Consider the following 14167-nt stretch of genomic DNA (forward strand, 5'->3'; position numbering starts at 1 on the left):
GACTGTGAGGTTAACGCGAGCGCACTTCATGGAGGAGTTATTAGAGTTCTTTGTAGTATTTTGAAGGGTAGGAGGAAGGATCCTAAATGAAAATGGATTATTGCTGGCATTCTTATGATCAAGTCATCTCTGTAACAAGGAGATTTGAAAGGACCACAAAGTCTGTTAATTTTTTTTTTTTTTTGTACTTCTTTGAACTCCACTGAAACATGAGGAGTAAGTGACAGAAACATTCTGGGTTACAGGCTTTAGAAATGATCTATTTCAAAACAGTTGCAGACATGAGCAGGAAAGATGGTGCAAGTAACAGAGTAATTTACCAGTATGTTAGAATAGAAGAAAAGGTGATAGGAGTTTGATTCATTTTTGTTTATAAAGGCTCCAACTTGCTTGCATGCATCGGCCTTGGTCACTCAGTGGCGACTCTTCGTGCTGCATGATCTCTGGAAGCCTTGTTATTCAATCTCTTGTCCAGTAGGTCACACTCTGTGACTTTGCCTTTTGCAATCCTACCCCCAGTGTTAACACTTCTCACTTTCTGCTTTCAGGTGTCATCCTCAATCTTCTGTACATGCCCAAACCATCTCAGTCTACCCCTCCTCATCACAACACCAATACACTGCAGTCCCATCCTTCCCCTTGACTCTTCCTTCTTAAACGTAGCCCCCCCAGGCCTCACATTCAAGGACACACTGCACATCCACCCACTCATTGTCATTTTTGTACATTTGAGCCTATGAATATCCTCTTCCATTGCTGCCCAGGTCTCAGTACCATACAGCATTACACTTCTAAAACATGCCACATACAAAGATCCCATAGCATGGAGGGAGAGCCCTCTTGGTGTCAGCAGAGACAGCAGCTCCCCGAACCTCTTCCAACCACTCCTCACTCTAGCCACAGAGCTAGCTCTAGCCCCACCTCCAGCACATAACATGTTTCCCAAGCAACAAAACTCCACACACTCGAGAGTCTCACCAGCCAGATCAATCCTTTCATGCCTGACAATCTTCACATGCTCTCCCCAACACACCATACATACGAAATTAGCATTATTTCGCAGTCTACCTCTAATACCACTGCATCTTTTATGCACCCACTTATCACAAGTACTGCACAAGATGGAATTACCATCCATGTCTTTGTGGCAAACCACACATAGGCACACTCCCTTGTCTTTGACAGTACTGCCACCAACCCTATATGCATCACCTTCATTTTATCTTCATTTACTCTCAAGTTCTTGTGCTCCATATCATCTCTCCATTTCCTAAATCTTTCCTCCACCTCCCTTTTATTTTCTGTAGTCAACGCCAAATAATTGGTATACAATATCTCCCACGGGAGTCCATTTCTGAAGTCATGTGAGAGAGCATCAAGCACAGTGATAAAAAACAAGGGCTCAAGGCTGAACCTGGATGCACACCAACATTAATGGAAGACATCATCATCATCATCATCATCATCATCATCATCATCAATTGGACCTCCTTTCCCATCCTTGGGCAGGGTGAGGAGTAGCAGTGTCCAGACAGCCCAAGTTTGCCCAGTTCAATGGGCCATGCTTCCATTCACTCATCATTCAAGCCCCTGGAATCCTGGCTCCATCTTATATGCCAGAAGCATTCACCACATTCTGTAGCTTCACATAAACATATCACCTAAATTTCCATTCACTCTCACCTGGGTGCAAGCACCCACATACATAGCCATAATCACTCTAATCAGCCACTCCTTGATCCCAAGCTTTTTCGTTGTCCACATTACCACCTCCCTTGGGATATAGATGTTAATATGTCATAACATTATGCAATATGTAATAGTTATAGGAATTAATATATCATAGCAGAATCTGTATTAGGTATTAATATGTCATATCACAATCCGTGATAGGCATTAATATATCCTAGCACAGCATGTGACACTAGCAAAATATGTGATGTCTGGTGTTCAGGTAGAGACGTGAACATCCTCTCGTCAGAATGCAAACACATAATGTATGGGAAACACATACCAGACAGTTACGTAGGGTAACTGACGAAAGCCAGTTAGTTCATGTGACAGAAAAGTAATAGACACACACGCACACACACGAACAGCCGGAGAGAGCAGACGTCCCAGCCATCGCTCCTAAACCTTGAGTAGTTTCAGGAATTTTGTCTGTCCTGTCTCCTAGGGTCTTTCTTTAAATTTAAAATAATGAAAGTTAGTAGACTACCAAAAATGTAAAGATTTGTTGGCTATAGTATACATGAATGTTTGTGGTTTATTCGGTAACAGCTGTTTTGGTACTTTACCGGTACATTAAACATGGCCGAAAATGTAAACAGTGAGGGAATGGAATTTCAAGGATTTGATGCTAATACCAATGTCATGGACCTGGTGAAAACATTAATTATGAGGATTAGTGAACTCGAAAAGAAAGTAGAGAATCTAGTGATAAAGGATGTGTCAGTAAATACGGAAACCACCATACAGAGTCTGATCCAGTCTAATGAAACAGCCAATGAAGAGATTAGGAATTTGAAGGGGGAAAATGTTGAACTGAGGAGGAAACTAGAAGAGAGTACTAATAAAATGGAGAAGGTGAGTAATGTATTAGAAGAACATAAGGCAAAGTGGGCACATGTAGAAGAAGAACAGAAAGAAGTGGTCAGCTTAAGAGAGATCATCCAGGAAGAAAGGGAAATGAACAAGAAAGAAATGGAAGAAATTGTAGTGAAAATACTGAAGAAAAAAGAGAAAATAGTGAGAGAAACTGTAGAAAGGAACAGATGTGTGGTAGTATTTGGAAACAGGGAAGAGGAAGAAAAGGTTAGGTTCGTAAGACTCGAGAGAGACACGAACATGGTGAGAGGAATATTAGGCAAGATTGACCCCGAAGGAGACAAGTGGGTAAAAGAAATTGAGGAAGTAAGGAGGATAGGGCCTTATAAGAAAGGGGAAACAAGACCAATGAGAGTCAAGTTTACATCAGAAAGTGTAATAAATGAGATACTTAAAGTGACCTGGAAATTAAGCAAAGAGGCGGGGATGGAAAATATTATAATAAGAAAAGATCTGAATGAAGAAGAAAGAGAAGTTTTAAAATCATTAAAGGAAGAAGTAAAGGAAAAAAATGATAAGAGGACAGAGGAAGAACGTAATACTTTTTTTTGGAGAGTACAGTATTGGATATGAAAGTAAGGAAATGGTATTTAAGGAAATAGAAGTGAAGGAAACTAGGGGGGATGGTTGTGAAAGATCAGAAGTTGAGGAAGTGGTACGGACAGAGAGTAGGAGAGAAGAGGGTATTAAAAACGTCAAAAATAATTTGAAGGTGATATATACTAATGTTGATGGTTTTATATCGACAAGGATCGAAATTAATGATTTCTTGAGAGAACATGAACCTGATGTCATGTGCTTTGTAGAGACCAAATTAAGAGAAGATATTGATGTTCATTTGGGAGATGGTAAATACAAACTATGGAGAAAAGACAGAAAAGAAAAAAAGGGAGGAGGAGTGATGATAGCAGTGAAGAACAACATAAATGTAGATACTGTGGAAATGGGAGAAGGCAGGGCTGAAGTGATGTATATGAAATTAGAAACTGGAGAGAATGTTAAGAGAGATATGGCGGTAGTGTATGTTCCCCCAAAGACGAGAGCATGGAAGGATGATGAATACCATGAGATGTTGTCAGATATGGCTAACTACTTGCAAAAAATAATTGAGAAAAGCAATAATATAATTTTGGTGGGTGACTTTAATTGTAAAGAGGTGAACTGGGAGGAATGGTACTCGGGAGGCGGCGAGGATTCGTGGGGCACTATGTTATTAAATATAATAATGAATAATGTGATGACGCAATGGGTCAAAGAAGAGACACGGTTTCGAGGTGAGGACACATCAGCAAGGTTGGATTTACTGTTCACCAAAGAACCCGATGTAATAGTGTCATTGGAATATCTCTGTCCTTTGGGAAAAAGTGATCACGTGGTCATTGAGTTCCAGATGTTAATAGGAAACGTCGAGCCAAGAGACGAGCTTCATAGACAGGGAAGATACAACTTTGGCAAAGCAAATTTTACAGGATTGAGAAACTTTTTTGAAAATGCAGATTGGAGAAAATTCAGAGAAACAAGAGAGATACAGAGGAAGTGGGATATCTTTCTAGACCTCTATAATTTGGGAGTGGAAAAATTTGTACCAAGAGTAAGAGGGAAATAAAACAGGAAAAAGGAGTGGTTTAATAGAAGGTGTATGATAGCAAAAAAAGAGAGAGATAAGGCGTGGAATAATTGGAGAAAGAGAGGTAACGACAGAACAAAGGAAGAATATAAAAGAACCAGAAATGAATACACAAGAATACGTAGAGAAGAAGAAAGGAATTTTGAAAAAGGTATAATTGACAAATGCAAGGATGAACCCAAACTATTTTATAGATTTGTTAATGGCAAATTGAAACAAAAGGAAGGAATCACCAAGCTGAAAGTAGAAGGAGAGGTCTTTAAGGATGCGGCAATGCAAGCAGAAATAATGAACAAACGTTTCCAGTCAGTTTTCACTAAAGAAAAGGAGCTTGTGGAAGGGGAGGGAGTGATTAGAAATGTTCCGGTGATGAAAGATATAAAAGTGGAGGTACAGGAAGTGTATAAATTACTGGAAACTCAAGATGTAAGGAAAGCCCCAGGACCTGATGGAATTTCTAATTGGGTACTGAAGGAATGCAGAGAACAACTGGCGGATAAAATTCACAGCTTAATTGTATGCTCACTGGAAGAGGGGAAAGTGCCAAAAGAATGGAAGAGGGCAAATGTGGTACCAATTTACAAGGGAGGAAACAGGGAAGAACCCCTGAATTATAGACCAGTGTCTCTAACCAGCATGGTCGCAAAATTGTGTGAGAGAATCCTGAAAGACAGATGGATAAAATATCTGGAAGAGATGAATATTTTGGCTGAATGTCAGTTTGGATTCAGAAGTGGAAGGTCATGTGTTTCAAACTTGTTGAGCTTTTACTCAAGAGCGATTGATGTGGTACAGGAGAGAGATGGTTGGGTGGATTGTGTGTACTTAGACTTAGAGAAGGCCTTTGACAAGGTACCTCATAAGAGACTGATGTGGAAACTAGAATATATAGGAGGACTAAAGTGGAAACTTCTGGAATGGATGAGAGATTTTTTGAGAGACAGACAAATGAGGACAGTAATAAAGGAAAAAATGTCTGGATGGAGAGAAGTAACAAGTGGAGTCCCTCAAGGCTCAGTGTTGGCGCCAGTAATGTTCCTAATTTACGTAAATGATATGGTAGATGGAGTGAACAGTTATGCAAGTCTGTTTGCTGATGATGTAAAGATCTTGAGGAAGATAGAGGCTGAGGAGGATTGTAAAATACTTCAGGAGGATTTGGATAAGATACACAATTGGAGCCGGACGTGGGAAATGAAATTTAATGTAAAAAAATGTAAAATATTGGCAATGGGTAAAAGTACCAGGAGACCATCACTGAATTATTTTTTGGGTAATGAATTAATCACAAAAAGGAGAGAAGAGAAAGATTTGGGAGTGCTGGTCCAAGATAGTTTGTCACCAGAAAAGCACATTAACAAGATAGTTGGAGAGACTTATAAGCTCTTGACTAACATAAGAGTAGCATTTCATTATATGGATGAGGAAATGATGAAAAAATTGATAGTGGCCATGATTCGCCCCAGGTTAGAATATGCAGCGGTAGTGTGGTCCCCACACAAAAAGAAAGATATAAACAAGATTGAGAGAATACAAAAAACAGCAACCAAGATGGTCCCCAGTCTGACAGACCTGTCATACAGAGAGAGGCTGGAAAAACTGGATTTACCTTCGTTAGAGGAAAGGAGAAAGCGGGGAGACATGATTGCGGTGTTTAGGACCATGGTGGGAGTAGATAAAATTGACAAAGAGGATCTGTTTGTATGGGATAAGAGAGCAACAAGAGGACATGGAATGAAATTGAAAAAGTCAAGCTGCTTGAAGGATATCAAGAAATATAGCTATCCTTACAGAAGTATAGACATATGGAATAGCCTGGACAAAGAGATCGTCCAGTCTAAAAACTTAAACGAGTTTAAAGTTAAATTCGACTTATTGAGAAACAGCGACGGAAACCTACGAGCATAGTACATTCCGTGTATATCGCAATTAGGTATACTAGGTAAATACTTAAATATTTGGAACGACTTAGACAAAGAGGTGGTGCATGAGAAAAACATTCATGTGTGTAAAGGTAGACTTGATAAATGTGGATATGGAGACAGGACAACACGAGCATTGCTCAATTCCTGTATACTACAAATAGGTAAATACAAATAGGTAAATACACACACACACACACACACACACACACACACACACACACTCACACTCACACACACACACACACAGGGCAGTGTATATTCCTAGAAATCGGAAGAAGGAGCTATAGACAACCAGAGAAGGCAGAAGGGGGTTGGAAACGTGAGAGAAGGAAGCTTAGGAGATAGGGTAGATTACTGTAGGAGGTTCACCGTCACGCCAGCAATACATGGGTTGCATCACTCTGTTATTGACATAACTGTCACAGTAAAAACCCCTTAATCCCAGAATGGCTATACCTCACCTTCACTTTCTATATGAGATAGACAGGGGCAAGTGAGACAGAAGAAATACCTACCCCAAGATAAAACCAATGACAAGCCATCTGACACCTCACCATTTTACAGTGGTAGCAGCCTACATTAATCTATACTGGCAACAAGAGGTGCCTCGCCTATTATCTACATTTGGCAGCAGCAGAAATCTGGGGGTAGGGGGGTTTTCAAGAATACTCCCCCAGTATCCCTGCTTGTCGTACGAAGCGACTAAAAGGATTGGCAGAGGATTAATGCCCCTCCCCAGATAACAGCTAACTAAAAAAAAATGAACAAGAAGCCTCGGACAATGACTGACCAAAGGATGACGACCAAGGACCGGACAATGGACATGGTACTGATCGCAACATGGAATGTAAGGGGTGTGAAAGATGAGGTGAAAGAAAGAGAGATTGTCCAGGTGCTTGAGGGTGCAAAAGTGGATGTATGTGGAGTAACTGAAACTAAATGGAGAGGAGAGAATGGGATTATGGATGGGGTATATGTGCAGGAGTAGGTGAGAATGAGAGAGCAAAAGAAGGTGTGTGTATTTTTGTGAGTAAAAGATGGAAGAAGAACATAAGAGAGTATGGATCAGTTGGGTCAAGGATTGTGTGGGTAAGATTGAAAGTTGGAATACAAATATGGGTGATTGTGTGCGTTTATGCGCCAACGCAAGATCGTGCAAGCAGAGTGGGAGAAGAGTTCTGGACAAATGTGGAAGTGTGCATGGAAAGGTTTGGAAGGAATGAGAGAGTGTTTTTGATCGGTGATATGAATGGTAAAGTAGGGAATGTGAAGGTGGATGGAATAGTTGGTGAGTGGGGTGTGCCTGCTGAGGTAGATGAGAATGGCAGTGCATTAGTGGACACTTGTGCTGGGAGGGAGTTGGTGATAGCCAGTACCCTCTTCAGGCACAAAATGATCCACAGGTATACACGGCGAGTGATGAGAAGAGTGGATGGTGAACTGAATGAAAGGAAGGCAATGATTGATTATGTGTGTGTGGATGAAAGGATGTGAAGATGTGTAATGGATGCAAGAGCTTATAGAGGTTGGGGGAGTGGACTTTTTGACCACTACTTGGTGGTGGCCAGTAACAAGATCCAAGCAAGATGGAGAAATAGAAGAAGGGAAGGAAGGGAAGAAGTAGTAGTTGCAAAGAGAGTGGAAAGGTTACAAGAGGATGAAAAAGTGGCAGAATATAAGAGAAAAGTAGCGGAACGATGGGTAAATATGAATTGGAGCAGATGGGGGATGTGGATGGTGTGTGCAGGGTATTCACAGAAGAAATATGGTGTGGTGTGTGGGGTGAAGAGAAGACGAAAGGGGGTGCAAGGAACACCGTGGTGAAATGACGAGGTGAGACAGACTGTGGCACAAAAGAAGAAAGCATACATTGAATGGATGAGAAATAGAGGCGTGGAAGAAGTTGAGAGGCGGAAGAGAAAGTTATACGTAGAAAGGAAGAGAGAGGTGAAAAGATTAGTACGAGGGAGTAAGTAGAGAGTGGATGAGGAATTTGGAAGGAATTTGAGTGTAAAGTGGAGGGACTGTAAGAAAATGTTCTGGAAAGAGGTGAAGAGAGTAAGACAGGGTGGCAGTAAAGTTAGCAGGGAAGTGAAAGATAAAAATGGTAGATTACTAGTGGAGAAGGGAGAAAAAGTGAGCAGATGGAGAGAACACTTTAAGGAATTGTTGAACATAAAGGATGGAAGGAATGCAAGTATAAGTGGCTGGGAGCAGGAGGGAGGTGAGAAGACAGGAAGAAATCAGTAGGATAGAAGTTGTGGAAACAATGAAGAAAGTCAAATTGGGGAAAACCCCGGGAATTGATGGAGTGTGTGGTGAAATGCTGATGCATGGGGGAGAGATAGTAGTAGAATGGATGTAGAAGATGTGCAGATTGGCTTGGGAGGAAGGTAGAGTCCTGGAGGATTGGAAGTCAGGTATAATTATTCCCTTGTGCAAAGGAAAAGGGGAAAAAGAAGTGTGTGTTAATCATAGGGGCATTTGTCTTCTCAGTGTAATAGGAAAAGTGTATGGTAGGATACTTATTGACAGAGTTAGGGAATGAACAGAGGAATTAGTTGGAGAAGAACAGTGAGGCTTTAGGAAGGGAAGAGGTTGTGTAGATCAGAGAATCATTGTTAGATCTTTAGTGGAAAAGTTTCTAGAGAAGGGAATGAAGTTGTATGCGGCTTTCATGAATTTGGAGAAAGCATATGAGAGGGTGGATAGACAAGGATTGTGGAAAGTATTAAGAATATATGGAGTAGATGGGAAATTGTTGAATGCTGTGAAGAGTATGTATGATGGTGCTAAGGCTGCAGTGTGTGTGGATAGTGAACTGAGTGAATTTTTCTCTTTGAAGGTTGGGTTGAAACAGGGATGTGTCATGTCTCCATGGTTGTTCAATCTGTATGTGGATCGGGTAATAAAAGAGGTACAAGGTAGGGTAGTGGATGTTGGAGTGGCCCTGGTGAGAGAGGGTAGTGTTTGGAAACTCCCTGTACTGTTGTTTGCAGATAACACTATGTTGTTGAGTGAAGACGAAGGGGGCTGCAAGGCTTGGTGGATGAGTTTGGGAGAGTGTAAGAAACAGAATCTAAAGGTGAATGCAGGGAAGAGTAAAGTGATGGTCTTTGAGAGAGGCGAAGTCAGTGAATGTACAGTGAGTTGGATGGTAAGGAAATGGAAAATGTGAGTATGTTTAAGTACTTGGGTGTAGTGTGATGAGTAAGGATGGAGGTTTGGAGGGTGAAGTGCTTGAAAGGATACAGCATGGAAGAAAGGTTGCTGGTTCCTTGAAAGCAGTGATAAGAAGCAGGGAAGTTAGCATGGACGTGAAAAAGTTATTACATGACAGTATTGTGATACCAACTCTAACTTATGGAAGTGAAGCTTGGACGTTGTTGGAAGGACACAAGTCAAGATTGAGAGCAGTGGAAATGAGTTATTTAAGAGTAGCCTGCGGAGTCACATGGAGAGACAGACTGACAAATGAGAATGTGAAGGAGCGTTGTAGTGTGGATGTGGATGTGATAGGAAGCATTAGGAGGAACACACTGAGGTGGTTTGGCCATGGAGAGTGAGAGACTGACAAGGAGAATGTATGTGAGTGAGGTGGAGGGGGGAAGAGGGAGGGGGAGGCCGAGGATGAGATGGAGGGATGGGGTGAAGAGGTATATGAGAGAGGGGTGTGTGAGTTGGGAGCAGGGCAGTGAAATGACGGGGGACAGGGTGACATGGAGGCGATTTGTTTGTGGCCACCCAGTATGGGATTGAGGCATCTGGCAATAGATAGATAAAAATCTATTATACTCTATGTCACCAACATTGGTGGCAGTGATTCTCTACAATGACCAGTTATTACCTACCTACCTACCTACCAGTCTCCCCAATTAACACTGGTGGCAGCCAAGTATTCCTCTTTGTTACCACCCCTATTCCATTCCAGGAGAAGTCTTCTTTTCTCCTTAACTGCAGCTTCTATACTCTCATCCCGCCACCATGTTACCTTGCATCTTGAAGGGGCCCCATGTCCATCCACACATTGGATCATTAACTCACAGGAGATTGTTATTGGGAGCTCTGTACTGTTCATTAACACTTCTGTCAACAGCTTCCTGTTCTGCCACGACTCTACTCATCACACTATACAGTAGAAGGCATCCCTCACTGCTTGCTTTTTCAACTTCAGTATTTTCCTCCTAGGTGCATAGGTCCTCTTCTTCACCACCTGGTATTTAAGCACCATGTCACATATCAGTAATTTGTGTTGCTGCACACACACTTCTCTCCCTATAACTCTAACATCCCTCACCATCCCCCTATGAACCCTCCTGACCAGGAAATAGTCTATCTGGCTACTATTTTCTCTGGACTCATGTGTAATCAACCTTCTCTCTCTTTTCCTAAAATGCTTGTTGCACACAATCATATTCATTGTCTCTCCAAACTTAAGTATCCCTTCCCCTTTCTCATTTCTCATACAGCTGGTGCGTCCTTCATGTACCCCTTCATATCCTTGAGCTGCATCATTCACATGACCATTTAAGTCCCCTCCCAAAGCTACAATCTTGTTATCCCCCCTACCACTTACCACATATAGTAAGTCATCCCAGAATCTATCTTTTTCTGCATCATGTAGACCAGCTTGTGGAGCGTATGCCAATATAAATGGAAAAATGAGCCAACCAAACAAAATTTTTACTACCATAATTCTTTCATTCACTCTCATGAAGTATTCCATCCATTTTTCCTGATCCAGTTCACCCACATCACCATATCCGTCTGCCCATCCCTGCCAAAATATCTTATACCGAAAGTCCCTTCCAGCACTCATTCTGACTAGCTGTACACAGCTGACATCCACCGACATCCCAGTCATTGCCTTGACCATGCCCCGTGCTGTACATAATACCCACATTCCAAGATGCCACTATGATCCCCTTAAGTGATTTAGTATCATCAGTCACTCAATATTGCTCATTTTTTGCCATGTCATTAAAAGTAAATAGCAAGATGTGGAAAATCTAAATGGGTATAAAGAAGCTGATTAATCCCTAACAGGCGGGCGACATTACGTAACATCCGTGCATGAGAAGGCGGGCCACGTTACATAACGTCCAGCCATTTTCAGTCCTAAATTATTGGTGAAACTGAGTGATAAGGCATCCTTGTCACCTATTGTCCTTCCCTCTACTCTCCCAAGCCTTGAAACAAGTAAAATAGAATATACATAATATATATTCTGTAGCTTATGACAGAATAGATAGGCAAGGTATGTGGAAGGTATTAAGAATATATGGAGTGGAGGGGAAATTGTTGAGTGCTGTGAAGAGTATGTACGAGGGAGCTAGGGTTACGGTGCGAGTGGATGGTGAGCTGAGTGAGTTCTTTGATCTCAATGTGGGACTGAAACAGGGTTGTGTGATGTCTCCATGGCTGTTTAATATATACATGGATGGGGTTGTAAAGGAGGTGCAGGGTAGGGCAGTGGATGTGGGGGTGGCTCTAATGAATGAGGGTGAGATTTGGAAGCTTTCGGTGTTGCTGTTTGCTGATGATAAAGTACTGTTGAGTGAAGATGAATGGGAGTTGCAAGGTTTGGTAAATGAATTTGGGACAGTGTGTAGGAGGAGGAATCTGAAAGTTAAGGTAAACAAAAGTAAAGTTATGGTGTTTGAGAGGAATGAAGTCACAGAGTGTGCAGTGAGGTTGGATGGTGAGGATATGGAGAATGTGAGTGCATTCAAGTACTTGGGTAGTGTGATGAGTAAGGATGGAACTTTGGGGGATGAAGTGCGTGAAAGGGTACAGCAGGGAAGGAAGGTCATTGGTACACTGAAAGCAGTGATGAGAAATAGGGAGGTGAGTATGGAAGTTAAGAAGTCACTGCATGATAGTATTGTGATCCCTACCCTGACGTATGGAAGCGAGGCATGGACCTTACAAGAGGGGAACAAGTCAAGAGTGAGAGCAGTGGAAATGAGTTACTTGAGAGGAGCATGTGGAGTGACGTGGAGGGACAGGTTGACGAATGAAGAAGTGAAGGAACGCTGTGGGGTGGATGTGGATGTGGTTGAGAAGATTAGGAGAAATACACTGAGGTGGTTTGGACATGTGAAGAGAATGGAGAATGAAAAACTGACTAAGAGGGTGTATGTAGGTGAGGTGGAGGGAGGGAGAGGGAGAGGTAGACCGAGGATGAGGTGGAGGGATGGAGTTGAGAGGTATATGAGGGAGGGGGGGGTGAGTTGGGGGGAGGGTAGTTAAATGGTGGGTGACAGAGCGACTTGGAGGCGTTTTGTCTGCGGCCACCTTTTGCGGGAATAGGGCGTCGGGCTGTAGATAGATAGATAGTGTTATAATTGTTCAAGTAAAATAGTATATACGTACGTAAGTTTTATCGTTACAAGTGTTCAAGTAAAATAGAAAACACATACATAAGATTTTGAAGACAATGAATAGTGTAAAGAATGCATAAATGGTATGGTGTTCAGTGGTGAAGAAAAAGCAAATGAGTGAAAAGTTTACCAGCCTTACCCCAGGCGCGCCTGGTGTTGAGCTGCCTGCCCGCCCTCCTCCCTCACTCCTCCCCTTCTCCTCCCACAGCCAGGAGAGACGTATTACCACGCAGATAACATCTCATGCCTTCGTTTTGCATCCATTTTTCATCGATTTTTGCATGTTTAGTAGGTCTGGGCAAGAACCGGTTCTAGCGATTCTGATCAGGTAAACTCAGAATTGATTCCCAGCTTCGGAACCAGTTCCCAAGAAGCGGCTCCGCCAACACTAGTAAACATATTATTCCTCAACAAGAATATGGAATAAGTGCCAAATGAGAGATATTTGTTAATTACAAATTAGTGTGTTCAATTAACAAGTTAGACATCGGTAATTTTAGTTCATTATAGTGGTGAATCAACTTTATTTCCAAAATTAATGTTTGTTTTTTAATAAGGAAATTATATTTTGTTATGTTTTGTTAACTGCAGTCTGTCACTGATAGTGAATTATGAGAAGCATGTTTATTTAATAGTTCCCAATGGTTGGCATAAATATTTTTGATAAAGAGAAGCATGTTTATTCAGTATTTCCCAGTAGTTAGCATTATCATTATTGATAAAGACTAAGAGAAGCATATATGTTTAATAATTCTCAATGGTTTAATTGTTTGGCATTATTATTTTTGGTAAAGAGAAGCATATGTTTATTTAAAATTTCCTAATGCTTGTCATTATTATTTTTTATAAAACTATGTTTTGGTAAATTAGATTTTCTCTTCCCGCAAAATAAAGAGTTAAAATTGTATTATTATTTAATGCACCTACATCACATGCATTCCTTCCCAATTGGCAAATTAAGGCTTTACAATAGAAAGCAATTATGTCAACTACTCTTTGGAACCGTTTCTAGAACCGGTTCCAGCGATTCCTTTGCCATTGAGAATCGGAACCGTCGGTTCCAATTTTAACGATTCTTGCCCAGCCCTAATGTTTAGGCTTATTTCTTGATACTTTATTTTTCCGAAAATATGCTGCCCCACACGGTCGTATAATTGGTAAGTTGCGCGCCCATAAGGGCAGAGTGCACACAGTTAAGGTGTCAAAGACAGTCTGAATATGAGGCTGAGGATAATATTGGAAGAGGCGGACCACATGTGATAGGGAGAAAGTGGAGCATTACGTTGGTGAGAAAAGAGGAAGAGGAGTGTTTGAGCAAGCGAAAGAGCTATGTGAAGTTAAAGTAGCCTTGAGATAGTCCTGTCATGGCTATCGCTTGTTGAGAGTGTTATAGTAGGTAGCAGAGGGTCAGAGATGATATTGATAATGTCTTTTGGCTGATTTAATTTTTCCAATTTTTTCTTTCTACAGAAATTATGCACTCCGGAAATGTTTGAGAAGGTAGTATCTGGGTGCCCTGTAGTGCGGAGTGATCCTGCTGCCTTTGCTGTGCTCCAGGACCCAGAGCTGTTCTTGGGACTTACCAATCCTGACAACCTTTCTAAGTAAGCATTTTGCTGGTTTTT

General features: G+C 41.5%; 1 protein-coding gene across 1 annotated transcript in view; it reads left to right on the forward strand.

The window, feature by feature from the left end:
• The window catches only part of LOC145392944 (ubiquitin-like protein 7), a 367352-nt gene that overhangs the window by 122577 nt on the left and 230608 nt on the right, over positions 1-14167 (forward strand). Inside the window, exon 4 of the mRNA XM_080267231.1 lies at positions 14013-14146. Within this exon, the coding sequence (XP_080123357.1) occupies positions 14013-14146 (134 nt within the window). The remainder of the gene's footprint in view (positions 1-14012; positions 14147-14167) is intronic.

Source organism: Coenobita brevimanus, chromosome 23 (assembly GCF_032717465.1).
Source record: "Coenobita brevimanus isolate Jiangsu-jjx chromosome 23, ASM3271746v2, whole genome shotgun sequence".
Taxonomy (NCBI): domain Eukaryota; kingdom Metazoa; phylum Arthropoda; class Malacostraca; order Decapoda; family Coenobitidae; genus Coenobita; species Coenobita brevimanus.